The following is a 27,125-nucleotide window of genomic DNA, read 5'->3' as shown; positions in this document are numbered from 1 at the left end:
GATAAGTAAGCACTATTGTCATTATATGCTTATTATCAATGTTATGATGATATCTTTTTTACTATATGATTATTACTAATGTTATAAATACTATTGTTATGATGATGATGATTATTGCTCAAACTAACTATACCTAGAGAACACACTGTTTATATTGAAAGTTGACTCAGCCTTCCATCCTTCAGAGACTGGTAAAATGAGGACCCAGATTGTTGGGGGCAATATGCTGACTCTGTAAAACCGTTTAGAGAGAGCTATGAAGCCCTGTGAAGCAGTATAAAGTTGAAGTACTATTGCTATTGCTAAAGTAGTCACCACACAATAGTTGACAAAGCAATTTAGACTTTATACTTCTGGAGGTGAAACAATTTGCACTGGCATAACTCAGGACTGGTTAGGACTCTTGCATGTAAAAATTGAGGGAGGCTGAATGATTTTTATGATTGGTTTTTTTTTTCAGAACAATGGATATATTCTTACCTATATTCACATTTTACATTCTTCACATCACCTCCTATTGGAGTGCAAGTGAGACCAGAAGGATTCGTATTGATTTTGACGGTTATGGCACTTTGGTCATCCCTGGCAGTGAATGACATTTGCCAAGTATGACGACGACAGTCTGGTTCCTTCTGGTTATTGCCCCTACAAGGCATGAAAAATTCTCTGAGTTTGTGCACAGGTGGGATCTCATCGGTCTCCTGTTGAATAGCAAATATGTTGGTTAGTAATAAAGCTATAATACATGAGTACATGAATTTAAAATGCAAATGCAAGGACACAGATCACCCTTTTCCCAATTTAGCAGCCAATATGGATATATAGGTGTCAAGTGCGAAAGACCAGGTCTCCAGTAAAGGTCTAATTAAACTGATTTATTGCTAAAATGCCTAAATGCACAGGAATCTCTTCAACTAATGGTTCACACTTGCTTGGAGTTAAATAAGAGTCAACTGAATTCAGGGGGGAATTGGATTTAGTCCTCTTGTGGACATGTAGGGATTCTAGGTTGATTCTTCATTTAACTCCACCCCAGGTTCTGCCATTCCTTCTCTTCTAACAGGACTGCAATTCCCAGAATTCTCAGTAACTTCTTGAGAATCCTAGAAACTGGATTGGTTGGAATGGCACTGATTTTGCAGTATTTTGCATCCTCCTGGCCAGTAGGGATGGTGAGTGCAGACATAAAATGCAGAGTTAAATGATTTAAACTATGTTTGGTCTTAGCCTTCCTACATGATTCTCATTTCCCCATAACAATTTGTTGTTTAGAATCATCTAACCATGATACCAATGAAACAGTCCCTCTTTGAGGCAGATGGCCAGTTTAGAAGAGAAATATAAATTTAAAAAAAAACCAGTAATAACAGCTGGCTTGGTGATGCTCTAAAGCTGTATTTCTCAACCATGGCAACTTGGAAGATGTATGGACTTCATTTCCCAGAGTACCCCAACCACGTTGGCTGGAGAATTCTGGGAGTTGAAGTCCAGAAGTCTTCAAAGTGCCAAGGCTGAGAAACATGAAGATTACTACCCTGTTCCCCCCAAATAAGACCTCCCTGGATAATTAGCTCAATTGGGCTTTTGAGCACATGCACTAAAATAAGCCCTCCCCTGAAAATAAGCCCTTCCTGAAAATATTGCAACACAGCAGCAGTCATGAGGTGACCATGCTCATCGCCTCCTGCACCTCAAAAATAATAAGACCTCCCTGAAAATAAGGCCAAGTGCTTATTCCGGGGGGGGGGTGTCAAAAGAAAATAAAACCCTGTCTTATTTTCGGGGAAACACGGTATAACTAGCAATGGAGAGAAGACTAACATTAGGACACCTCTTTCTGCACCCTGATGTATATGTGTAGATGGAACACATGCTTTTTGATTCTCCCTTGTGAAGGATATACATATAGGTAGTCCTTGACTTACAACCATTCCTTTAGTGATTGTTCAAAGTTATAACGGTGCTGAAAAAAGTGACATACAACAGTTTATTAGACATACGACCATGTCAGCATCCCCATGGTCATGTGATCAAAAATTGGATGTTTCCCAATTGGCATGTATTTATGATGGTTGCAATGTCTTGGGTTATGCGCTCACCTTTTTGACCTTCTGACTGGCAGTGGGGAAGCAAAATTCACTTAACAATCAACTGCAGTGATTCACTTAAGAACTGTAGCAAGGTTGTAAAATGGGGCAAAACTCACTTAATAACTGTCTCGCTCAGCACCAGAAATTTTGGGCTCAATTCTGGTTGTAAATCAAGGACTATCTGTATAAATGAGAAGGCTTTTATGATTGGCTCTTTGTGGCAACAAATGTTTCATTCCCATTCCTGTGACTCTCTCTAAATGCAGTTGTGTTACCTGGATCCCTGGATTAGATATAGACTCTCCTTAGACCATTATCAACTTGACTTTTATCTCTATGGACTTGTTTGAAAAAAGGAAGCTCTCGTGCCTCTTTTCTATATAAAATGCTTTGAGTTTGCAGTGTGTTGAGTTTATGCCATTTTGGTGGGAAAATGACAACCGCTGGTTGTTTTTGTATAATGAGTAACATAAATATAAATATATTATATATATATTATTATATTATTTATATTATATATTATATTATATTATTATTATATTATATTAATTATATATATTATATTATATTATATTATATTATTTTATATTATTATTTATATATTATATTATATTATATTATATTTATTATATTAATATATTATATTATATTATTATATTATATTTATTATTATATTTATTATATTATTATATTAATCTTAAAATATAAATTTAAAGTACCAGTGGGCCAGTTTCTGCTACTCTCCAATGTTGCTAAATCAAGCATTAAACATAGGAGAAGAAATAATCTTTGTTCATCTGAGTCTGCAGAAATCAGTTTGTGAATCCTTGGTAATATAGTAATAAAGTCCTCAACGTATGACCAAAATTGAACTCAAAATTTCTGTTGCTAAGTGAGATGCTTGTTAAGTGAGCTTTGCCCCATTTTACGACATTCCTTGCTACATTTGTTAAGCGAATCACTGCAGTTGTTTAGTTAGTAACATGATTGTTAAATGAATCTGGTTTCCCCATTGACTTTGCTTATCAGAAGATTGCAAAAAGTGACCACACGGCCCTAGGACACTGTGATCGTCATAAACATGAGTCAGTTGCCAAGCAGCCAAATTTTGATCATGAGAGCATGGAGATGAAGAACAGAAGTATTCCCAGAGGATTAAGTAAGGAAGGAGTGCTGTGAATAAAATTTCAGGCTTACCAAAGCTGTTTCAGGAACGACGCTGATGGGAAGTTTCAGGTAGTTCTGAGCAGAACCGCTGCTAGCAGTGAAGGTCACAACGCTGGGGGAAAAAAAAAGTGGATTCATTAAACAGCAAACCGTACATTTTCTTCCTTCTGAAATCCTGCTCCACTCTGCTGCATTATTACACAAGGAAGAGGGAATCAACCTGTTCTCCAAAGTACCTGAAGGTAGGACACGAAGCAATGGATGGAAACTAACTAAGGAGAGAAGCAACCTAGAACGGAGGACAAAATTTCCTGACAGTTACAACAAGTGGAACAACTTGCCTCCAGAAGTATTCTATTCTTTCAAAAAACTTTTTAAAAGTATTATATTAAAATTTGGGTTTGTGCCTTGACACATTGATTAATGAGTTTAATTAACCAGTGGGGCAGCTTGCCTCCAGAGGTTGTGGGTGTTCCATCACTGGGGCTTTTAAGAAGAGACTGGGCAGTCTCTTGTCTGAAATGGTACAGGGTCACCTGCTTGAGCAGGAGGTTGGACTACAAGACCTCCAAGGTCCTTTCCAAGTCTGTCATTCTGTTATTCCTGGTGACTGCCTGAACAGGTCCTTGGAGTTTTCTTGGCAACAGTTTTCAGAAATGGATCACTTGGCCTTCTTCTTCCTGGGGCTGAGAGAGAGGAAGGGGCTTAAAGTCTCCCCGCTAGTTCTGTGCCTAGGGCAAAACTAGAATTCAGGTTTCCCCTAGTCCCGTGATGGTGAACCTATAGCACATGTGCCAGAAGTGGCACGCAGAGCTATCTCTCTGGGCATGCAAGCTGTCGTCTGGTGCTCTTCCAGCTTCCGGCAGACCGACCAGCTGGTCTTCATGCACGTGGGAGTGCCAGAAACCTGGAAGAGCAACTGCTGAAGGCACATACGCGCACCGGGGATGATTGTCCGGTTTCCAGCACGTGCATGCACACAAGCCAGCTGGTCTTTGCGCATGCATGTGTGCCAGAAACTGGAAGAGCGGGTGACTGGGACATCATCTTCCAGGGACGCTCATGCGCATTGGGTGGCTGCTCTTCTGGTTTCTGGTGAATGCATGTGCACCAGCCAGCTGGTGTTCGCACATGCATGCCACAAAATGTGGAGTTGGCCAGGTTTACCAACACTGCCCTAGTCTAAATGCCTTTAATCAGGACACTGTTATTTAGCTAGATTCGCCTTATCTATCTAAGCAACATATTCTCCTCTTTATCCAGAAAAAAAAATCTGCCAGACATTTTCATTCATCAAAGGAATCACAAATCTCCAGGATTCTCTCTTTGCTTTTCTCTCTTTATGCCCATCTTTGCCGATTTTTGATATCCACCATGATTTTTGATATCCTCCACCACGATTTTGATATCCTCCATCTACCTGGAGGCATAGCTGTCATTCGCAGTGGGTGCAATAAAGGTTGCCGTCAGGGTAACATTTTCTCCTGTGTTCAGGAAACGCCCTTTTGGTTCATAGCGCTCATGAAACTCCGATCATCCCAAACTTTAAAAGCAAATGTTTTAGCTTCTCCGTAGTTGACCACCAGCACAGAGACTTCTAAGGTCCCACCAGGTGCCATGGTGCCTGTGGGGTGGAAAATGGCAACGTGCTCACAATATAGGTAAAATATGGTCATAGTACAGGCAGCCCTCAACTTACGACTGCAAATGAACCCAAGGTTTCTGTTGCTAAGCAAGATAGTTCTTAACTTTGGAGTTTTGCCCAATTTTACCACCTTCCTTGCTCATTGTTGTTCAGTGAATCACTGCAGTTGTTAATTAGTTATACGGTTGTTAAGCAAATCCGGTTTCCCCATTGACTTTGCTTGTCAGAAAGTCATAAAAGGTGATCACATGACCCCAGGACACTGCAAATGTCATAAACATGAGTCAGTTGCCAAGGGTCTGAATTTTGCTCTGTGACCATGAGGATGTTGCAATGGTTATAAGGGTGAAAAATGGTCATGTCACTTTTTTCAGTGCTGTTGTAATTTTGAATAGTCACTAAATGAAGTGCTGTTAGTCGGGGACTACCTGTATCCTGAAATATCAATTATCTATCAGATGCCATAAGAAAAAACTAAGTCTTTCTTCAATTTCACATATTTCAAAACTGTTGTAAGTCGAGGATTTCTTGTACTTAGGACAATTGCTTATGAGTCGCTCTTGACAGAAAGATGAGTGGCATATAATTTTAATAAATACAAATATTCTAGCCCAAACATCTGGCTGACTGTGCAACAAAATAATGGTCACAGCATCTTGAGGTCACATGATCACCATTTGTGACCTTCCCAGCCAGTTTCCGAACAATTAAATTCAATGGGGGAAATCAGATACACTTTGAATAGAATGGAATGGAAAGGAATGAAATAGAATAGAAAAGAAAAGAGCATAGCATAGCATAGCATAGAAAAGAAAAGAATAGGAATAGGAATAGAATAGAAATAGAAGTAGAAAATAGAATAAAAATAGAATAGAAAATAGAATAGAAAATAGAATAGAAAATAGAATAGAATAGAAAATAGAATAGAAAATAGAATAGAAAATAGAATAGAATAGAAAATAGAATAGGGCTAGGACTAGAATAAAATAGAGCACAGCACAGCCCAGCACAGCCCAGCACAGCACAGCAAAGAATAGAAAAGAAAGAAAAGGAATAGAAATAGAAATAGAGTAGAGTAGAATAGGAATAGAAATAGGTATAGGATAGAATTCTTTTATCGGCCAAGTGTGATTGGACACACAAGGAATTTGTCTTTGGTGCATAGACTCTCAGTGTACATAAAGAAAAATAAAATAGAATACATTCATCAAGAATTATAAGATACAACACTTAGTGATAGTCATAGGTTACTAATAAGCAATCAAATTATACTAGGAAACAAATAAAACAATAAACATTTTAAAGATACAAGCAACATGGTTATAGCCATGTGGAAAGAGATAGGTACTAGGAAACAGATTGGTACTAGGAAGGAAGAGAAGAATAATAGAATAATTCTTCTAATAATTATAATTATTATCATAATAAATTATAGAATTATTTAAAATAGAATAATATAAAAGAGAATACTAATATCATATCTATCATCTCTCATCTCTCATATCTCATGTCACATATCGTATCATATATGTTATCATGTTATCATATACCATATACATATCTCATATCATATACAATACAAATCATAAATCATACGTATCGTACAGTGGGGGGTTTCAAAATTTTTTAGAACCTCTTCTATAGGTGTGGCTTGCTTTGTGGGAATGACTTGCCAGCCATGTGACCAGGTGGGAGTGGCTTGCTGGCCATGTGACTAGGTGGGTGTGGGTAACTTGTAAAATGTGGTGAAACTCACTTAACAATGCTTTGCTTAGAAACCAAAAAGTTGGATCAGGAACTCTGGCATTTGAAGCACACAAGTCTTAAAGCTATCAAGTTACAAGACCCTTGCACCCCTAACTGTTTAAAAAAAAAACCAGGGGTGTTCAAACTTGACAGCATTAAGACTTGTGGACTTCAACTCCCAGAATTCCTCCTCCAGTCATGTTGGATCAGAACTCTGGCACTGAAGTGTGCAAGTCTTAAAGCTGTAAAGTTACAAGGCCCTTGCACCCCTACCCCTTTAAAAAAAAACCCAGGGTGTTCAAACTTGACAGGTTTAAGACTTGTGGACTTCAACTCCCATTCCTTCTCTCGCTCTTCATCTTGATTATGTTCGGACACGGGGGGGGGGGGGGGAGGGAGCTGGAACTGGTTCTAAACGGCACTGTTGATTTGTGGAACCTTTTCTATAGAAGAGGTTAGAACTGGCAGGAACCCACCCTGGTATTGTATCATATCATATCATAACATATCATATCTTTTCGTATCATATCATATACATATCATATCATATCATATCATATCATGGTAGTAGTCAGTGGAGCTACCTTGGATAGTTCTGCAATTTCTCTCATGAGTATAGAGAGGGACTGTCTGTCTTCCCGTCTATTATTGAAATAACTGGGTGTTAAAATATTTGATAGTCCAGACAAAAACCAGCCAAATACAACTGGCAGGAAATCCTGGATGAGGAATGTTTGGGATATAAATATTTTGAGATGCAGGTAATCTGAATGCCACCAAACAGCCAGCTAGCAAGTTTTCATGGAATTCTTGATTTAAATCTTGAAAGCAGAAGATATTCTGATGAAAATGAGGAGGTAGGAATAAGCATGAAGAAGCAAGCAACAGTTCTGGTGACATTTTAGGAATCAGAAAAAGAACAGGATGCAAAACTAGTGAAAGAAACTTTGTAGGGGATAGTGTGTGTTTGGGGGATGTGTGTTAATGTAGCCACCTATCCATCCAGTCAGGAAAAGGTGCTGCAAAATAAGAATGCAAAAATTTGCTTGGAAAATCACACTGCAAAAAGCATTAAAATGCAAGCGTTGAGAGGAAATACATGTAAAAACTCATAAGCAAACTTTTTTCTGTTTTCTTTTTCTTTTTTTGACAAGACCTGGACTAAGTGAAGAAAAACAATGCTAGAAACTGAACCAGAAACAAAACTGCCAAAACGGTGTTATTGCTGATATATTCCATCCTGCTAGAAACTTACTGTTCTGTTCTGGCAGAGGCAAAATCTGCACAAATTCGGTGGTGATGGAATCACCACTGATTCGCACGAAGGGGAATTTGCCTGGAGAAAGGCCCTCCACTTTCAGTAAGGTTCTCTGGAAGGAAAAGAGGGAGAAATTACTATTAAAAATCTTCCACATTGTTCCTGTGCATATTTATAAATTGTAATTGAGACATATTGCAGGTAATATTTGATTTACAACAGTTCACTTAGTGACCGTTCAAAGTTACAGTGGCACTGAAAAAAGCAACATTTTTCACAGTTGCTGTTGTGGCCCACTGGCTGCCTGCAGAGCTGGCAGCAGAGTCGGACAGTGAGGAAGTTGGGAAGAAACATGGGCCAATCCTGGAGTCAGGGGAAGCCTCGGACGAGGACTCTGCATCAGAGAGAGAGAGGGGGCCAGGACCATCTGGTAGTTATATGCGGCCTCCGGACTCTGACATCAGTGAGGCAGAAGTACAGTGTGAGCCTGTTCCCACTGTGCACAAGCACAGAGCTTCCAGAAGGCAAGAACAATTAAGACAAAAGGGGCAACATGGGAGTAGGGCTTGGAGATGGTAAGCACCTCCCATAAGACATAAGAGGAACAAACGGACATGAATCTGATATATATATATAAATCCGATAAACCAAACCAAACCAACCAAACCATGAGCCTTTACAGGAAGCAATTTTGCTCATCCTGGTAAAGATAAATGTGGGTGCATTATCCTAAAAGACTGTGGCAGACATCTGTGGGACTCTTCACAGACTGTTTATGAATCATTATGGGCTGTGAATGACCATAATTCACGGCCATTTAAATAGAAGAGGTTTTTGGGGACTAAGCATGAGATTTTTGCTTTATCAGGAAGTCTAGGTCAGAACACTTACAACCAGGTTCGCTTCCCGTGCACTTTGCCACAACAAAAACTACCTGTAGAAGACTTGCAAACAATAAGAATCTCCTCTCAAAGACATCTGCTTTCAGGTTTAAACTCACCTCCTTGATCCCAACTTACTGTCTGGGTGTGGAGGGTCTGCGAGGAGAGGAGTGTATCAAAAAAGTCAAAATGGTAACCATAACCACACGATCAAAGCCTGGGTGGCGTGGTGGTTACAATGCAGCGTTGCCAGCTAATTCTGCTGACTGCCAGCAGTTCGATCCTGACTGGCTCAAGTTTGACTCAGCCTTCCATCCTTCCGAAGTTAGTACAGTGAGGACCCAGATTGTTTGGCAGCAATTGGCTGAAACTGTAAACTGCTGAGAGAGGGCTGCGAAGCACTCTGAAGCGGTATAGAAGTCAAAGTGCTATTGCTATTGATCCCCCCCTTTTTTTACATGTGAGGCATTTAAATAGGGGGTATAGCTTTAATGGTGGCCCCCATCTAACTTTTCTGCCTCACTAAGACATGCCATGAATGTTGACTTTTGCGAAAGCTCAGTTTGGAGCATCCTTTGGTGTTTCTAAACTGGAGGATTTCTACCATGGTTGGTTAATTGATCACCATTTGGGTACATTAAGGTGCATCTCTCCCATCGTTTCTGAATAGTAGCCAGGGGATAGTCAAAGGCAGTGGCTAAATTGTTGGACTGGGATCGGGGCATCCACAGCTTTAAGTTCCTACTCAATCAAGATGGTTACTAGCTTATATATTAATGTGTAAAAGCAAAAAGTTGAGGTTGGAGTGCGTTTATTGTGTACCGTGCCAAGAAGAGCTAAAAGTCAATGTCCCCTTTCTTTCTTTTTTCTCTTTCCCCTTGCATCTCACACCCCCTTTTCCCTGCTCCCTTCCCTTCCCTTAATTTTCTATTTTTTCTTCTTTTCTTCTGTGTATTTATATAATTAAAAAATAAAAATCTTTTTTTGGGGGGGTGGGGAAGAGGATCATTAGCTCACTTTGGACTAGTCTTTATTTCCTCCGTCTTCTCTCAAAGGGTTCCTGATAGACAATCTAAGTAAAGAAGGAGCTGTGTTAACCAGATAATTAGTAGGAAAGGATACCTATGGGCGATGCAAGGAAACTGGTCCATAGGCAAAGGGGTTGCCTAAAGCATCAAAGGACTGGTTCAAAGGAATAGACTCTAGAGGGGTTCCGTCTTCAGAAAGAGGCACCAGGCGCAGGATTTGCATGCCGGCAGAATCCCCCATCAGCTTCATGGAGACGGTGTAGTTCGACCCTGAAGCAGATGCAGAAGCGTCAAGAAACAAATAAACCTACCTTCCTTCCTTCCTTCCTTTCTTCTTCCCTCCTCCTCCCCTTCCTCTTTCCCTTCCCACCTTCCCTGCTATATATCTCCAAATCTACTGAAGTCCTTTAATTTTCATCTTATTTTATTAGGTTGTCCTTGACTTACAACCACAATTGAGCCCAAACTTTCTGTTGCTGAACGAAATAATAAACAGTTAAATAAATTTGTTTTCCTGATGACTTTGCTTGTCAGAAAGTTGCAAAAGGAGATCACGTGACTCTGGGACACTGCAACTGTCATAAATATGAACCTGTCAAGCATCTGAATTTTGATCAGGTGACTATGGAGATGCTGCAATGGTCGTAAGTGTGAAAAAGGGTCATGTCACTTTTTTCAGTGCTGTTGTAACTTCGAAGGGTCACTAAATGAACCATTGTAAGTCAAGGACTACCTAATTTTTACACTGGACGGATCTGAAGGAAAGCAAAAAGTTACCTTGCACTGGTCGTCCTTGGATCGGAAGCATAAACTTATCCTCCTTCTGCAGAATCTGGTAAGAAAAGTCAAGCAAACTTTTGCCTCCAACCTCTACCATATAATCATTTATGGGATTCAAGTTCACTGTCCAGGATCCTGGCTCGGGGATAGGAGATATCTTCACAACCTTCATGTTCTCCGTGTTGATCAACATGCTCAGAGACTCCAATTGGGAACCTGCCATGAGGGGACACATAAATACACCCAAGAGCAGATGTAAACAAAGTGAGAATTTGAAGAAAGTTCCCCCCGCCTCCCATTAACCTCCTGCAGCCAATCCCGTTATTCTGTTCTGTATGCCTAATTCTAATTGCTAGTGATTTATAACAGTTCAGAACTGGTAGAGTAAAGTAATATAACAGTGTTGGAAGGGACATCCTTATAGGTCAATTAGTCCAACCTCCTGCCCAAGCAGGAGGTTGGACTAATACCATTTCTGGACCTATACCATTTCTGACAAAGGGCTTTTCAGTCTCTTCTTGAACCCCACAACTTATGAAGGCAACTGTTCTGTTGATTGTTCTCACTGTCAGAAAATTTCTCCTTATTTCTAGGTGAATATCTCTTTCATCAGTTTCCATCCATTATTCCTTATCTGGCCTTCAGGTGCTTTGGAAAATAGGTTGACCCCGCCTCTCCTCTTTGTGACATCTCATCAAATATTGGAACACTGCTATCATGTCTCCCCTGATCCTTCTCTTCACTAAACTAGCCAGGCCCAGTTCCTGTAACCGTTCTTCATATGTTTTAGTCTCCAGTTCCTTAATCATACTGGTTGCTCTTCTCTGCAGTATTTCTAGAGCCCCAACATCTTTTTATAATGTGGTGATCAAACGTGGATGCAGTATTCTAGGCTTTTTAGCTGTTGCTGCATACTACAGACTCACATTTAATTGGTTGTCCACTAAGATTCCAAGATCCCTCTCACAGTTGCTGCTGTTAAGCCTGGTTTCACCCAATCTATATGTGCACTTTTGGTTTTTCTGGCCTAAATGTAAGACTTTACTTTTCTCTACATTGAATTTCATTTTTTGTTGTTTGATTAGCCAGTGCCATCCTTGCTGCTTGGGGAGAGACTCATGGGAGGGGTGGGGTGGGCGGGGTCAGCCTTGCAGCTACTGGTTCGGCGAACCAGATTAAAAGTAACATTCGGTTAGGCCAAACCAGTCTGAACTGGCTGAATCCCACCCCTGGTTCTAACCACGTGAGCCACTGTTCTCTGTCTGGAAGAGTGTTTCTCAACCTTGGCAACTTGAAGATGTGTGTGACCTTCAACTCATGCTGGCTGGAGGTTTCTGGGAGTTAAGCCCCCAGCCCTTCACATTGCCAATGTTAAGAAATGCTGTTCTAGAAGAAGCTATTGGTACTTCCTGAGGAAATGACATGTATCCCACTGCCCCTTACCTGAAGGTTGGAACACAGTCATGCTGAATGAAGCTGATGCTTTGACCGAGATGGTCAACTCTTTGAGTGTTTCATCTACAGGGATGGAGAACTGTGAAGTATACATTCGGCCATCAATCAATTTAACAGGAGCAGCATTCAGGGACTTCTCCATTATGCCCAGGACCTGTGAAAGCTGACGTTTTGTAGTAAGTACATAGAATCCACCAGAATTATAGGCCAGTTCTTCATAGATGTTAGCAAATGTTTTAGGCTTAACCCCAGGAACACCTGTGGGGCAGAATGACAGGAGTTGGAAGGGACCTCAGAGTCTTCTAGTCCAACCCCCTTCACAAACAGGAGACCCTCTACCATTTCAGACCAAGAAATTGGTTGTCCAATTTCTTCTTGAAAACCCTCTTGTTTTGGTGTAAATATGTTTATTTTCATTTTTTCATTTTCATTTCATACGGTCACATATATACTGTGCATAACCGGGGCCATATAACATTGAGCAATAAACACAGCCATCCTTGTCAACAATACTCCCCAAAATACAAACCCAATATACCACTTCAACCCTCTATACACCCTTTCTTTCACCCCCTCCAACTTTCCTTTCTCCCCTCCAACATTCCCCTCTACCCTACTTCCCCTCCCCCTCTATCACTCCTCTCTCCCAATACACTCCCTCCCTTCCATCTCACCCTCCCTCCGATCTCTCTCCCACCCTCTCTACCCCTCTTTCTTCTTTCCTTCTGCTCCCTTCGGTGTATTTCTATCTATCAATATATTCAGCTTCCTATTTTTACACTAGAATTAAAAACGCAACAGTATGCAAGTGCAATCATATTAATCACTTTAAAATCCAGCACATACTATATTTCCCCCTCCCCCCTCGGACCCCACCTCCCTTCCTCCCCCCGACTTCCCAGAGCCCGTACACGGTATAGCTTTTTATCAAACACAGTCTGAAATATATTAAAACCAAGGAAATTTAAAAAAAGAAAAAAAAGTCAGTAAAGTCTCTACGTTGAACTCAGCTTCTTGCCGTTACTCAAACTTTAAGCAGTTTTCATTATTCCTAATCTTAGTTGTTTGATTACCTGCAGGATAACCCAGAGGTTATTTGTTGGTTCAACTTTTGCCTGTACTCTTCTCTAACCAGGGGTATTATCTCTTTATCTAAGTATCTGTCTATATCTAAACCCTTAATTTTGTCCCCTTTGTACAATTCTGTAAAAAAAAAAAAAATTCCTGGAATGCCTTTTTAAATCTCCTCCTGTTAAAACACCTCCTTCCCTCTATAACACAATTTGGATACATTTCAAATTTTTCTTTTAATTTCCTCTTCCAATTCTTTTCGTTTTTGCCCTAGTTTATGTCTATGTATTTTGTTTATATTCATCAGTATTCCTCTCATATACGCTTTACTTGCATCCCCTACAAATCCCATGAAAGTACCCTTATTCTTATTCAGAACAAAGTATTCAGATAGCAATTTTTACAATCATTAATATACTTTTCATATCTAAATAAACTCTCATTCAACCTCCAAGACTTTCTTGCCTGCCCTACTCTTCCCAATTCCGTCCAGACTGGGTTATGGTCCGAAAGGACCCTCACCACAATCTTTGTCTTCTTCACCCTAGAAAATAAATCATTAGTGATTTGTATAAAATCAATCCTTGAAAGGGATAGATGTCCATCAGAAAAAAGGGTGAGGTCATATGCCTCTGCATTTCTTTCTCGCCAAACATTTCTCAATTCGAAGTCGTCCATCAAGTCTTTTTCCCTTCTAGAATTAGGTCTAATGCGATATATCTTCCAAAGGGATCTGCTTCAATTAGTTCAGCCTTAATGTCTTTTCTTAAGTATACAACTATACCATTTTTTTTCCATAGCAGAGGACCAAGTTCGGGGTTGAACAAATATTTTTGATCAGTTGATTTGATATGAATTTCTTGCAGGCAAATTATATCGTTCTTGAACTGTTTGAGATAGTGAAATATTTTCTTTCTCTTCTGTAAAGAGTTCAGACCACAACTCCTTGGTCAATGGCCGGTGGTTATTGAGGTTGTTGCAATGTACCTTGTTTTCCCATTCGTCTGGTAGTCATACGGCTAGATCTTTGTTCCCTGACCCCGTGCCCTTCCGGAAGGAGGAAATGGTGCTTTTTGTCTGGTAGTTGTGTGATTTGCTGTTTATCTTGTCCTTCTCGTGGTCTTTCTCCAGATCCAGATGATTCAGGGTGTCCCACCTTCAGGATCTTGTGATAGAAATCTCGGGCTTCCCATACAAAGTTGAGACGATATTTTTCCTTATCAAATGTAATTATAATACCGAATAGCACATCCCATCTATACTGTATCTGACGGTTTCTGAGTTCTTCCACTAGAAAAGCATAATCTCTCCTGGCTCTTAGCTTTGGGGTGGTATTTCTTTCAAGACAATCAAGTCCTGTCCGCCAATTTGAAGCCTGGTATTATAAGACTCTTGTAGTATCATGTTTCTGAACTCTCTTGTAGCAAAGTATATAATTACATCTCGGGGAAGTTGCTTCTGTTTTTCCACCCAAGAGTTAGCGCGATAAATTTTTTCGATCTGCCAGTCAAAGTTGGACCCCGGTCTTCCCACCAGACGGTCAAAAGCCTCTGAAAAAATCTGCTTCAAGTTCTCCTGTTTATCCTCATGCAGCCCCCTGACTCTTAATGCAAGCTCCATCTGTGTGTACTGCATCATAACAATTTGTTTTTCAGCGTTTTCAACTCTTGTTGCACCACTTCAGTTTGGAAGTCAAGTTAGTGTTGGCTTCTTCAAGAACCTCTAGCTTATCTTCCATTCCAGAAACATATTCTGTCAGTACAGTTACAAGTCCCAGCATATCATCATTTGTTTTGGCAATCTTAATATCAAGCTTATCATATAAGTCTGCTTTAAGTTTCTTTATCTCCTCTCTGAATTCTCTGAAAGCTTTTGAATTCTGCTCTCTAAATTCTCTAAGAGTTTCAAAAAAAAGTTCTTTTGTTAGCAAATCTCCAGTAGGGGCGTAGAGGGTGGAAGCTGCGACTTTGTGCCAAGTGTGTGAGATGTACTCCTAAGAAAAGGTCTCCCCGAATTAATTTTGATGCCATTATATCTTTTCTTCAAACAATTATTCAACAATATTCAAAACTCTACTGGCCCGCTGCGTAGCTTACGAAGAAAGAAAGTATTAAGTCCCCCCTTTATTTGTTCTTAAGGTTTTTCAAAAGGTTTCAGAAAAGAGCATTGTACCAAAGCAGGTTTCAAAAGATTAGCATTGTAACGAAACAGTTCAGCATATTCATCTCTGTTTGGAATGTCTCTATATTAACAAGGAGTCTTTTAAAACTTTTTAAAAGTGATAAGGAAAAAGAAAGTCTTGTAAGCTCTTCAGAGAAATGAAGCTAATTAAGAGACTGCGGGCTGCTGTTCCTTTGATCTTTTTTATCACTGCTCTTTTGCTGGGACACTCGCCATTTTAGGAGCTTATTTTTTAAGAAAAAAAAAACCCGTGCACGAAGGAAACTCTTGTAAAAGAAGCTAGGATTTTTTTTTTTTTTTAAAGGCCGATAAAGTTCTCAGGTACGGACTCTGCTTGTATTAATCTCAAATAAATATATCAAAAGTTGTCCCTAAGTGGGGGGATCCTTACTTTGCGCCGTAATAAATACAGCCGTGGTTTCTGGCACGGAGATGTGATTCAGCCTTTAGTTGGCCCCTCCTTCCATTCGCAGCAAAAAAAGCTGCAAACTCAAAGAAAAGCTCTTACCAGCTGGATCTCTCTCTCACTCTTCTTTGCCCGAAGAATGAGGTATCTACCAGGTATTTAGGCAGATAACGCCACCAGAAACCTGGGGGCAGCTCATTAAGCTGCCGCCATCAGCAAGTCCCGCCCCGGAAGTCAAAACCCTCTTGTTTAAAGCCGTTCCATTGATAATTGTTCGAACTATCAGGCAATTTCACCATAGTTCCATAGCTGGATCTTTCCTCAACTAGTTTCCATCCATTACTTCCTGTTCTGCCTTTGGTGCTTTGCAGTATAGGAAGCCCCTCCTCCCCCCGATTAAAATATTCTTTATTTTAATATTAAAAGAGGCAGAATATTATATTTCCCCCAAAGGAGAAATGGAGAAAAATCATAACAAAGGCAGAAACCAACCTCCAGTCTTTCTTAATAGCCTCAAGCAGAAGCCTCAAGTCTTTTGAGATGGATATTTTGTACCTCCTTAAGAAGATTGGGCCACTCTATTCATAAACAAAACGCCTTCAGCTACAGCTGATGGGGTTAACATTTACAGCCCCCCACCCAAATTCTAAGGACAGGACAGGACCTTAAGGATATAATAGGATTAACCCACCACCATTAGAATGACAAAGGCATCAGGCTCACTACATTGCACAACCCCCTGGAGCATCTCAAACACAAAACCCCAGAACCCTATAAAGATCCATCCACTCACTCCGCCATTTTCTAAGCCACCTCAGAAAACATTTGCTGCTGTCACTGAAATTTCTGGAAACCAAACAAGCCTTCTTTCTTTGCAATCAGCCTCCACTTTATTTCCATTTCTCCCGGCTTGAAAACCAGACTAGATTTTTTTTCCTATAGGAGAATAGCTTGACTGCCTCTTCTTTGTGGCAGCCCCTCAAATAATGGAAGACTGCTATAACGTCACCCCTTGTCCTACTTTTTATTAAAGTACAGAAATTTCCTTTGAAAACAGCCTGAGAAGTACAATTAATCAGTGGAGCGGCTTGTCTCCAGAAGTTGTGGGTGTTTCTTTTCGGTTTTGGGTAAGTGGTTTTATTTATTATTTATTTATTTTAGCAAAACCTTCTCAACATTTTTACTGTAAATATTATTAACCCATGGATAAAAAGTGGGCTCTTTTTAAAGAAAACCTGGGGTTTTTTTGGCTCTCCTGGAGGCTAAGAAAACAACTTTTAAAGCTGGCACCTAATCCATGATGTTGGCATGCCACTGGCCCCCAAAACAATCACTCCCACACCTTCTGCACACCTTTCTTCAGAAGCTGTTTCCCTTAGCTGAAAAATGCTGGCGACTTCATTATCATCCCCACAAGAGTGTTATATGATCCAGCAGCTCTATTTGCTTTCAGTTAAATACAAAAGTAAATACAAAACTGACTGCCTGCTCGAAAACTGCTCAGCAACATAAGCCAGCCCAGTGTCAAGCCCAGAAAATTTGGCTGCCGTGCCTGATTTCAAGTTGAGGCAGAGCAGAAACTTGGTTCCTTTGTCTGTTATCTCAAGAATGTAGAAGGCTTTGCCACGCGATTCCCTCAGACGATGCAACCACTTGGAGGGAAACACGGACACTGCTTCACATAATCTGTGCTTTAAAGACGTCTCTGAGTCTGAAGCAAATAGGAACTAGACACCAACAGGGCAGCTCTAGGTATCTTTCTTGCCCGAAGCAAAAATCGAGATGAGTTTTCTTGACAGATTTCACAGGCAGAAGCTGATTGGGCTAGCACACCAGAAGTAATGTTAACGCATCTCCTCTGAGGCCAGGAGGTGAGATGACAAGAGTTGAGAGCCTTGCTCACACAACTCTTCCTTTCACTCTTGGCAACCTTTTGCCCTACCTCCTAGGCTCTGCTGCCCCAGACAGAAGCCCTGTGGTGCTTATGGTAGAGCAACCCTTGCATGGAACAAATTATCTGCTGGTGTAGGGATGGGATTCCATACTGGCAAGGGTGTAGAATTCTCTGCATGGAACACAAAGGTCTTGAAAGCAAAAGATGGATTGTTTTGTTTCCTTTCTGTCGGTCTACTTGGCCATATTTGAATGGTCCAGGAAGGAAAATTGTTCGTGTAAATTCCTCCTCAAACAGCTTACGTGTTTAGAAAATATTACCTCTCCTCCTTCCTTCCTTCCTTCCTTCCTTCCTTCTCTCTCCCTTTCTCTCCTCTTTGCCCCTTCCTCTCTCCTTTCCTCCCATGTCTCTGCCCCTTCCTGCCTGCCTGCCTTCCTCTTACTTTCTCTCTCTCTCTCTCTCTCTCTCTTTCTTTCTTTCTTTCTTTCTTTCTCTCTTTCTCCTTCTCCTCCTTGAACCCTTCTCCCTCCCTCCCTCCCTCCTCCTCCTCCTCTTTGCCTAAGGTGACCAGATTTTCAGATTGGAAAAGAGGGACACCCTTGACCGGGGGGGGGGGGGGCGGGGGCTTGATTAAAAAAATTTTTTTTTTGTCAAAAGGTCACCCCAGGACACTGAAACCAGCATAAATACGAATCTGTTGCCAAACAAAATTTTGATCACGTGACCATGAGGATGCTGCAACGGTCGCTAAGTGTGAAAAATGGTCGCAACGGTCGCTAAGTGTGAAAAATGGTCTCAACGGTCGCTAAGTGTGAAAAATGGTCATCAGTCACTTTTTTCAATGCCATTGTAACCTTTGGTCACTAAATGTTTTCCCCCTCCTCGAGGACTCCTCACTTCTTCCTTCATTCCTCTTGCTTATTACCTTCACCTTATCTGTCTTCTGCTCTTTTCCCTCTCTTCCTTCCTTCCTCCCTCCTTCCATCCTCTTCTTTCCTCACTCACTCCCTTCCTCCTTTTTTCTCTTCCTTCCTCCTTCCATTCTTTATACGATATAAAATTCAATGAGGGTGAAACACACCAAATCTGGCAAGCTGCCTTGCACCAACCTGGCCTGCCCATAGAATAGCAGCCACTTTGAGACACATAAACCTGGTCTGAACATATTGCATCACAAAGATTTGCAAAGATCACATTTGCAAAAGGAACATTTCTTGTAGTAAATACATTTTATAAACAATTTAAAAGTAAAAATCCCCCCAAAATAATAAAAAAGGTATTCTATAAATAAAGAAATCCTTAAAACCATTGTTAAGTATTACACCAGCAATAATTTATACTGTCACCATTTCAAACTATCATCAGAAATACGAATCCGTTGCCAAACATCAACATTTTGATCGCGTAACCATGAGGATGCCACAACGGTCGCTAAGTGTGAAATGGTCGCTAAGTGTGAAAAATGGTCATCAGTCACTTTTTCAATGCCATTGTATCTTCCATGATTATTAAAAGTGCAAATTCACTCAGTGTCAATCATGACTCCTGAGTCCATTTCAAAGTATTGTGCATAGAAATTTTAAAAATGGCTTGTTTCAATTTATTTTGGATAGAATCTTTTTTTAAATAGTCTAAGACAATTTAAAAAAAGAATCAACACAGAATACCACTATTTTAAAAAATCATATGCACAATAAATAAAATATTATTTTAAAATACATTGAGCCTATACTCCTTACAGTAAATGACTCATCTGGAAACAAGCCAATAGCATTTTTTGTGCTTTCAAATTTACAGATTTTCCAAAATCAGCCTTAAAGTCCAAATATTTAAAGACCAACCCCCTCAAAGCTATCTTACCAGAGCTTTAAATATCTTCTGGGGAGGCCCTGTAATCCCATTCATGACAAAGGTAGGGCTTTCTCAGGAGGAAGGTCTCAGCTGGTGCCCATCCTTTGGAACCTCCTCCAGAGCAGGGAGCCCTAACCTGCTGTCCATTCAGGAAGGCTGTACAAATTATTCTGTCTTCTAGAGCCATTGGGATTTAATATGGTTTTATCACTGGATTTTCTTTTTATTGTTTTTGTGGAATTGTTACAATGATTTTATAATAATATAATTTTATTTGGCATTTTTGTTGCTGTAAACTGCTGAAAGCCCCTGATAGAATACAAATTATTTAATAATAAATTTAAAAAGCTGGATACAACATATGAAACATTGCAAACTATTGTTCAAGATAATTTGAGAAAAGGGATTCATTCACCAAGAGTGCTAATAACTATGCTAAGTTATATAGCAAATCAGATACTAAGCCTAATGCCACAGAGGGGAGAGAAATTCATAAGTTTTCAAGATTTCCTGCACTGCTTCAAACATATACACTTAATACCAATGAATCCACAGCTATTATTTGATACAAGAAGATGGGTATGGAGAACGGAAAGAAATTTAAATAATAAAAAAGATGCCACTGAAATCATCTGTTTTAAATTATAATCCCTCTTCCTGACAGTGGATCAATAAAAAAAGATTATGCCCAATTCAAACTGGAAAAATACATTTAGCTCAAAAAAATAAGATCGTCATGGTGATGAAAGAACATGGCAAGTATCCCTAGGAATTATTTGTCTCTGCAGGCAAATAAGGAAATACCTGTTGCTCTGGTCTTTAATGCAATTCTTGCTTAAGGCAGAGCCCTCCCCCGAAAAAATGCTTCTGCGGGCTGCGAGAGCCACGTGGAAGTTGTCTGCACAGCTGAAAAAAGGACTGTTTGCTGGGCTGGGAGGAGGAGACAGCCCCCTGCCTTCTCCCCCTTTGGCTTTGCGGAGTTCACAGCCAGCACGGGCGGCAAGTCTGGATGGAACCACGTGGAAGTTCTCTGCGCGACCGGCCGCTTTTACTCCCGAGTAAAATTTTTACTTGGGAATAAATTGTACTCCCGAGTAAAATTTTTACTCGGGAGTAAGTAAGATTTACTCCCCGAGTAAATTTTTTTACAAAACATAGAATTATTATTTTACTCACCACCAGTAAGCGCAGCTGCAACCCCCAACAAGAAAGACAAAATAAATAGAGACTCGCCCATGCGTCCCTCAGCTAAGGAGTCCAGCAATCAGTGAGCTGGTGGCCAGCTCACTGATTGGCTGGAGTCCAGCCAAATCAAATCAGTGAGCGGCAGGCTGGGCTGGCTTAAATTTGTAGGTAGCATAGAACAGAACGATGAGCCAGCCCAGCAGCTGATGGGCGGGAGCTGCGAGCGCCAAAAAAAAAAGCGTGCCTTTTTAAAAAGCGGGCGGGACGCGGGAAAATGCATCAAAAAGCGGGGGTGTCCCGCCAAAAGCGTTATGTCTGGTCACCTTATCTTTGCCTATCTAAACTGTAAAGTCACTAACACACTTTTTGCTGAGGAAGCTGGTTAAAAAAATAGGATGCAGGCTTGTAACATTTATGGGATTATTTACAAGACTTAATGCTAGGCAATTTTCTATTCTTTCTGCCTGAGAAAACATCAGAATATTTTCTTTACAGGGATTGACTTACTTCTGCGTTTCCTGCTGCCACAATACCCTGTGAGGAGAAAATTCACCATGGACTTAGTAGATTCAATCAGAAGGTCCACTTCTCCCTTCAGAGACTCATCTTTTGCTCCCGCATCAGTGAAGACAAAGATCTTGGATCTGGAGGGACACAAAGGATTTTAGGAAGTTTGTACTAGGGGAAAAGTAGCATGAGTGTAGGATTGCCAAGAAAGTAGCTTTCTCTCAGTTGTTCCTCTATAGAACTTTCAGAACTGCTGAAAATGACTGCTAGGTATTTTGGAAATGGAAATTCTTCTATTCAAAAAGCATCCTGGGTTTTTTTTTCCAAACAAGTTTTTTATTTTATATTATTGATACATATCAATACCAGCCTTCAATTCCTAAAATCTCCTTCTTATTGTTTCATATATCTTAATATGTATATATATACACACACACACACACACACATACATACATACATACATACTATTATTCTCTTATTTCTATCTCTATTTTAATCTCCCCCCCCACCCCATGCTGCTGTAATATTCAAAGACATTTCTTTTCTATTTCCCATCTTTAGCTGGGAAATTCTACACTTCTAATACCAATCACAATCATTTGAGCATTGAAAGTACATCTATTCATATTCTTTCCAATCCTCCAGAAGAGTATCCAGGTTGAGGAACAGTGGGTGAAATTGATGGAAAAAGGGAGATGAAAAAGAGCCGAGGTGGCGCAGTGGTTAAATGCAGCACTGCAGGCTACTTCAGCTGACTGCAGTTCTGCAGTTTGGCTGTTCAAATCTCACCGGCTCAAGGTTGACTCAGCCTTCCATCCTTCCGAGGTGGGTAAAATGAGGACCTGGATTGTTGTTGGGGGCAATATGCTGACTCTGTAAACCGCTTAGAGAGGGCTGAAAGCCCTATGAAGCAGTATATAAGTCTAACTGCTATTGCTATTGCTATGAATATGGATTGGCTGAATCGCCTTTATAAACAAAGGGTGTTTAGGAAAGGCACTGAAAGAATTCAACCAGGAGCCCTGGAGAGACAGGTGAACTATAGATAGTCCTTAATTGACAACCGTTAAGCAACTATTTGAAGTTATGACAGACCCTCAAAAAGTACTTAGGACCCAGATTTGAAGTTCTGAGGGCCACGCCCTCCTGTGATCACACAATCGTATTTTGAGTGCTTGGTAACCAGCTCACATTTACGATTGTTTGTAGTGTCCCACTGTCACATAACACAATTTATATTTTTTGTTGTTGCTGGAAATCAGCATTTATTTCTGGTTTTTTTTGGCAAATCCTGCCTATTGCAGACAATGAGTTTGCTTAACAACAGTGGTGTTAACTCAGTGACTGTGTCTTTGCTTAACGACCATGAGGATCCACTTCATGACCTACAGAACTTACAACTGTAATAAGTCTCAATTAAGTTTGGCACTCAAAAGACTATTCGTAATATCTCAGAATCAAGCAACTTTTGAGTTTCAAGGGGAGCTAACTGCAAAGATGAAAAATGATAATATGGACATAGGGATGTTTTGATTCGCCATCTTCTACACTACTATCTGTTCACTCTGACGTGGCTTAATGATGTTGGTCACAGACTTTGCCTTGTGGCATAATGGCACACACATCCTGTGGAAATAATTGAGCCCAAAGCAGTTAAGTGAGTTTTGCCACATTTCACAATCTTTTTTTTTTTGTCATAGCTGTTAAACGAATCACTGTTGTTTTAAGTGAATCACATGGTTATTAAGCAAATCCAGATTCCCAATGAACGGTTTGTTGGAGGCTGGCTGGGAAGGTTGCAAGTGGTGACCCCAGGACAGTGCACGTACATACGTGCTATTTGCTTAGTGTCTGAATTTTGATCATGTGACCATGGGGATGCTGCAATGGTCCTAAGTGTGAAACTGGTCATAAGTCACTGTATCCGATGCTGTTGTAACTTTGAACTGCCACTAAAAGAATGGTTGTAAGTCGAGGATTACCTGTATGGAGCCTGAGAGACGGCTGTATTGTTTGTAAGCTACTGATTGGTCCTCTTCTTTGTGTTATAAACCATTTGTTGTACAGTTTTTAATAGTAAAGCCGCAGTATTGTATTTCAACCACTGTGCCACTACAACTCATATACTTGTACACTTGGTACTTTAGAAATAAAAAAAGGGAAATAGACTCCTGCCTTAAAGTTCCACCTGTTTAAACTTAAGCACACAAGTTGAAAAGAAGACTAAAGAAAGAATATCATATAGGAAAGAAAGAAAGAAAGAAAGAAAGACAGAAAGAAAGATATAGAAGTATAATTTTCACCCATCTCTATATCAGGCAATTGCCATCTTATTCTTTTTCCTTTTTCTTTGACTTTTTTAAAACCTCAAATCCATACATTCTCTCTCCTTTCCATAAAAGTCTCCCAGTCTTTTTTTTTAAAGTCCTTTTTCCTGACCCCACCTATCTGAAGTTGGACTCTTGAGGCTATGGTGGGAAATGTTGGCTAGACAAAAGAAAAGTACTTCATCAGCCCATTATAGACTTCAGCGTGAGAGAAGGCTGACCATTCATTTTTGGTTTTTGCATGGGGTCTGATAAATTGGAGTGGGGATAAGGTCACTGATGGTTTCAAGCCATAAAGACTGCCTTTGCTCCCTCCTAGAGTCAGAAAGACTAAGCTTTCAAATGCTAAACTGCAATATAAAACATTAAGGTCTGTTCTACTCCATTAACCACCTGTGGGAAACAATTTGCTTCTCTCATTAAATCTGCAAAGACATTCCATTTATAAAGTGACATAAGAGGAAACAATGAGACAAATGATTTCAGGAAACAGTAGTTTAAGGGTGGTAACAGTTGGTTCATAGACCGAGAAGCTTTTTTTTATTGTAAATTGCCTGGGCCCTCCAGATGATTACTCACACCCTAGAGTGCAGAGCCTGAGTTACTGCAATAGCAATAGCACTTAGACTTACCATATACTGTTTTAAAGAGCTTCTCAACCTTTTCTAAGTGGTTTACAGAGACAGCCTATTGCCCTTCCCCACAAACAACCTGGGTCCTCATTTTACCCACCTTGGAAGGATGGAAGGCGAGTGTTCTTTTGTTGGGGCTGTTACTTGGAAATCTGATACGGTCATAAATATGAACCAGTTGCCAAGCATCTCAGTTTTGAGCATGTGACTGTGGGGATGCTGCAAAAGGTTGTAACTGAAAATTGAGGACTACCTGTAATATGGCTCTCATTTAATTCATAAATATGCACAGGAGCAACGCAGAAGATTTTAAATAACAATTTCTCCAAGCAACTTCCCCTTCGTACGAAGCAGTGGTGATTCCATCGCCACCGAATTTGAACAGATTCTTCCCCTGTCAAGAGGTACAGTAAGTCCCTAACAGGATGGAATATACAGAACTGCCTGTAATCCGAAGTACCTGTAAAGTATTGAGAAATAATGGCAGAAAGAGAATACAGGCCTCAACCTGGACATTTCTCACCTTGGCATGCTCTGTTGCAAAGCCAGTTTCAAGCCAGACATGGACATTTCAGGGCAGTCGCCACCCCCAGTAGCAGTCAGGCGAGAGATTGCAGATTCCAATTCGTCCACACTTTGGGTCTTGGTGATGGGTCCAACATCTACAAAGACAGATCTAGGTGGGAACTGAGCCGGGATAGTATGAAGGCCAACCAAGGGCCACAGTTCCAGACAGCGTCTCTATTGTTGTTTTTTGTTACGTTAATTCTGTTTTTTGCCTTTTCTGGGACTCTGAAGAGATTTTTCCAACACCTTCCTTTTAAGTAATTAAGGACGAACCTCATTACATGTTCCTTAAATAATAAGACTGGCATTTGATTTCTAATTGCTGAAAGTTTATCACAATATCAGTTCAGGTCTATAATTCGTTTAAGAGAAGCCCCCTTAAACATTCGATTAGAGGTTTCCTCCTTTGCCTTCTGGGTCTATAACTGCTTTCTGCACAGGGAGGGCAAGTGGTCTCAGAGGTCAATAAAAAAGCTGCTGCCATCGCTGCCATGTTCTTTGCACATGTGGAACATGGCAGTGATGGCAGCAGCTTTTTCGCCAACTGGAGGATTTTTTTAGCAGCCTGTGGGAAGTGGCTGGCTGGCAAAGAAACCCCCCAGCTGCCAGCTCTCAAAGACGCAGTGGTTGGGAGGCTGCTTTGCCAGCCAGCTGCTTCTCAGCAGCGGTGGCTGGCTGGGAGTTTCAGTTTGGCTTCCAGACTCTGGACCAGCTGGCGTGGAAGGTAAGCTGCTGAAAGAGGCAATGGGTGAGGGGGAGGAAGCAGGGCTAGGACTGGGGCTGTAGAGAGGGTGGGGCAGTGAGAGAGTGGTGGCTCTGGGGAAAATCCGGAGCTGGGGAATGGCGCATTCATCAACCCAGCCGAGGTGGGCAGCGAGAGAGAAGTGGCTCTGGGGTCTCAGGGAATGGCATGTCCTTGAGGCCCCAGCCTCCCACCCAGGGCGAGCGATGCTTACTTACTTTTGGTGAGCTGATCAGAATAGGCAAGGTGCGGACGTGAGTGGCAAGGTGTGTAGCTGGGGGCTGGGCTGCATGGCAAAGGCATATATAGGGCTCAGATGGGTGAGGTGAGCATTGAGCGAATGAGTGAGTGTTGGGCCGATGGGGTGAGCGAGCGTCGGGCACGTGGGCGGGGTGAGTGGGGACAGGCCAGGGGACCAGTTCATGGGCATGGCTAGCTGGCCATTGCTAACAGTTGTCCGACCTCGGGGAAATGGCCACCACCGATTCACACGAACTAGTGTGAACTGGCTGAATATCACCTCTAATCTTTATATCTTATATACATACATACATGCATACATACATATATGTTTTCTGAGGTTTTCGCGTGTGTTAGTATGTAGGTCTCTAGTTGTTCGGGTTTTCTCCCGCGTAGAATTGGAGATGTCTTGGCGACGTTTTGACGAAGTCTCATTTGTCATCTTCAGGCTACTTCAGGCTACTTCAGGCTTGGTGTTTCCAGGAGTAATGTGAGGTCTTGGCTGTTTCTTCCTTTTAACTGCCAGTGGGGGTTTGAACTGATTGGGTGGGGGCTTGGCTGTGTCCTGATTGGGTGGAGGTGTGTCCTGATTTGGTGGAGGTGTGTTCTGATCTGATTGTTTGGGGGGTGGTGTTTCATGTAAGGGTAGGAGGGGTTTTAAAGAGGCTTATTGTGCATTTGCAGTCTGGACTCCAATCTCTCCAATTCTATGCGGGAGAAAACCCGAACAACTAGAGACATATATATATATATATATATATATATACACACACACACACACACACACACACACACACACATACACTATCTATTTGTCTGTCTATTTGTCTGTCTATTTATCTATCTATCTATCTATCTCTATCTATCTCTATCTATCTATCTATCTATCTATCTATCTATCTATCTAATTTAATTGGTTTTTCAAAACATAAAATACAAAGAAAAATAAGACAAGTAGTGAAAAATTACTGTTATATTTTAAAAACCAATAAAATTCTTCATTTTTACTATTGATTATAAACTACATGACCTTAATTGAAGATCTGCTGTGCTCTTTGTCTTTCAGTTTCAAATGCAAACGTTCTCAAAAAAGACCAACTATTAACTTCCCCATTTAAGGGAAGAATTCAAGTTTTTAATCCTCCTCCCGATCATTTCCCTAATTTCCCTCCTTCCTCTGCATTGAGTGGTAACAAATCATGAGACATTGGGAGAGTTTTGTGAACTCTTGGTTCACTTTCTGCTGAAGGACGATCTGTCACTTTAACACTGGTCAGCCCAGCAGAGATGTAATTGCTCCTGTTCTTATTAAAAAAGGAAGAAGCTGCATTCCATATTGTTAAATAATCCCTTCTAGTTGACCATAACATTACTTGGATTCTCTGGGGGGAAAAAACCTGAGCAAAAGAAGGAGGGCAATTCCAGCCTAAAAGGGATAATAAATCAGAAGGAATCACAATCTTCTACTGC

The 27,125-nt window shown here is 40.7% G+C and overlaps 1 protein-coding gene and 1 long non-coding RNA gene across 4 annotated transcripts in view; one reads left to right on the top strand and one right to left on the bottom strand.

Moving 5' to 3' along the window:
• Positions 1-27,125, bottom strand: part of LOC116504451 (von Willebrand factor A domain-containing protein 7-like) — a 45,710-nt gene that overhangs the window by 4,362 nt on the left and 14,223 nt on the right. Inside the window, 10 exon segments of the mRNA XM_032211455.1 lie at positions 481-701; positions 3,288-3,369; positions 4,678-4,777; positions 4,780-4,881; positions 7,904-8,018; positions 9,913-10,085; positions 10,593-10,811; positions 12,039-12,308; positions 21,146-21,282; positions 24,630-24,768. Coding sequence (XP_032067346.1) covers positions 481-701; positions 3,288-3,369; positions 4,678-4,777; positions 4,780-4,881; positions 7,904-8,018; positions 9,913-10,085; positions 10,593-10,811; positions 12,039-12,308; positions 21,146-21,282; positions 24,630-24,768 — 1,558 coding nt within the window.
• LOC116504454 lies at positions 700-27,093 on the top strand. Of its 3 annotated transcripts, XR_004254812.1 has the most exons (4): positions 700-1,172; positions 12,120-12,226; positions 16,742-16,835; positions 21,134-21,219. It is a non-coding gene; the product is annotated as an uncharacterized LOC116504454 (long non-coding RNA). The 3 variants fall into 3 exon arrangements; XR_004254813.1 differs by lacking the exons at positions 16,742-16,835; positions 21,134-21,219 and adding an exon at positions 26,722-27,093; XR_004254811.1 differs by lacking the exon at positions 16,742-16,835 and having other exon boundaries at positions 21,134-21,222.

The sequence above is a fragment of the Thamnophis elegans genome, chromosome 2 (genome assembly GCF_009769535.1).
Source record: "Thamnophis elegans isolate rThaEle1 chromosome 2, rThaEle1.pri, whole genome shotgun sequence".
In the NCBI taxonomy this organism is placed as follows: Eukaryota; Metazoa; Chordata; class Lepidosauria; order Squamata; family Colubridae; genus Thamnophis; species Thamnophis elegans.
This window is presented reverse-complemented; position numbering and strand designations above follow the sequence as displayed.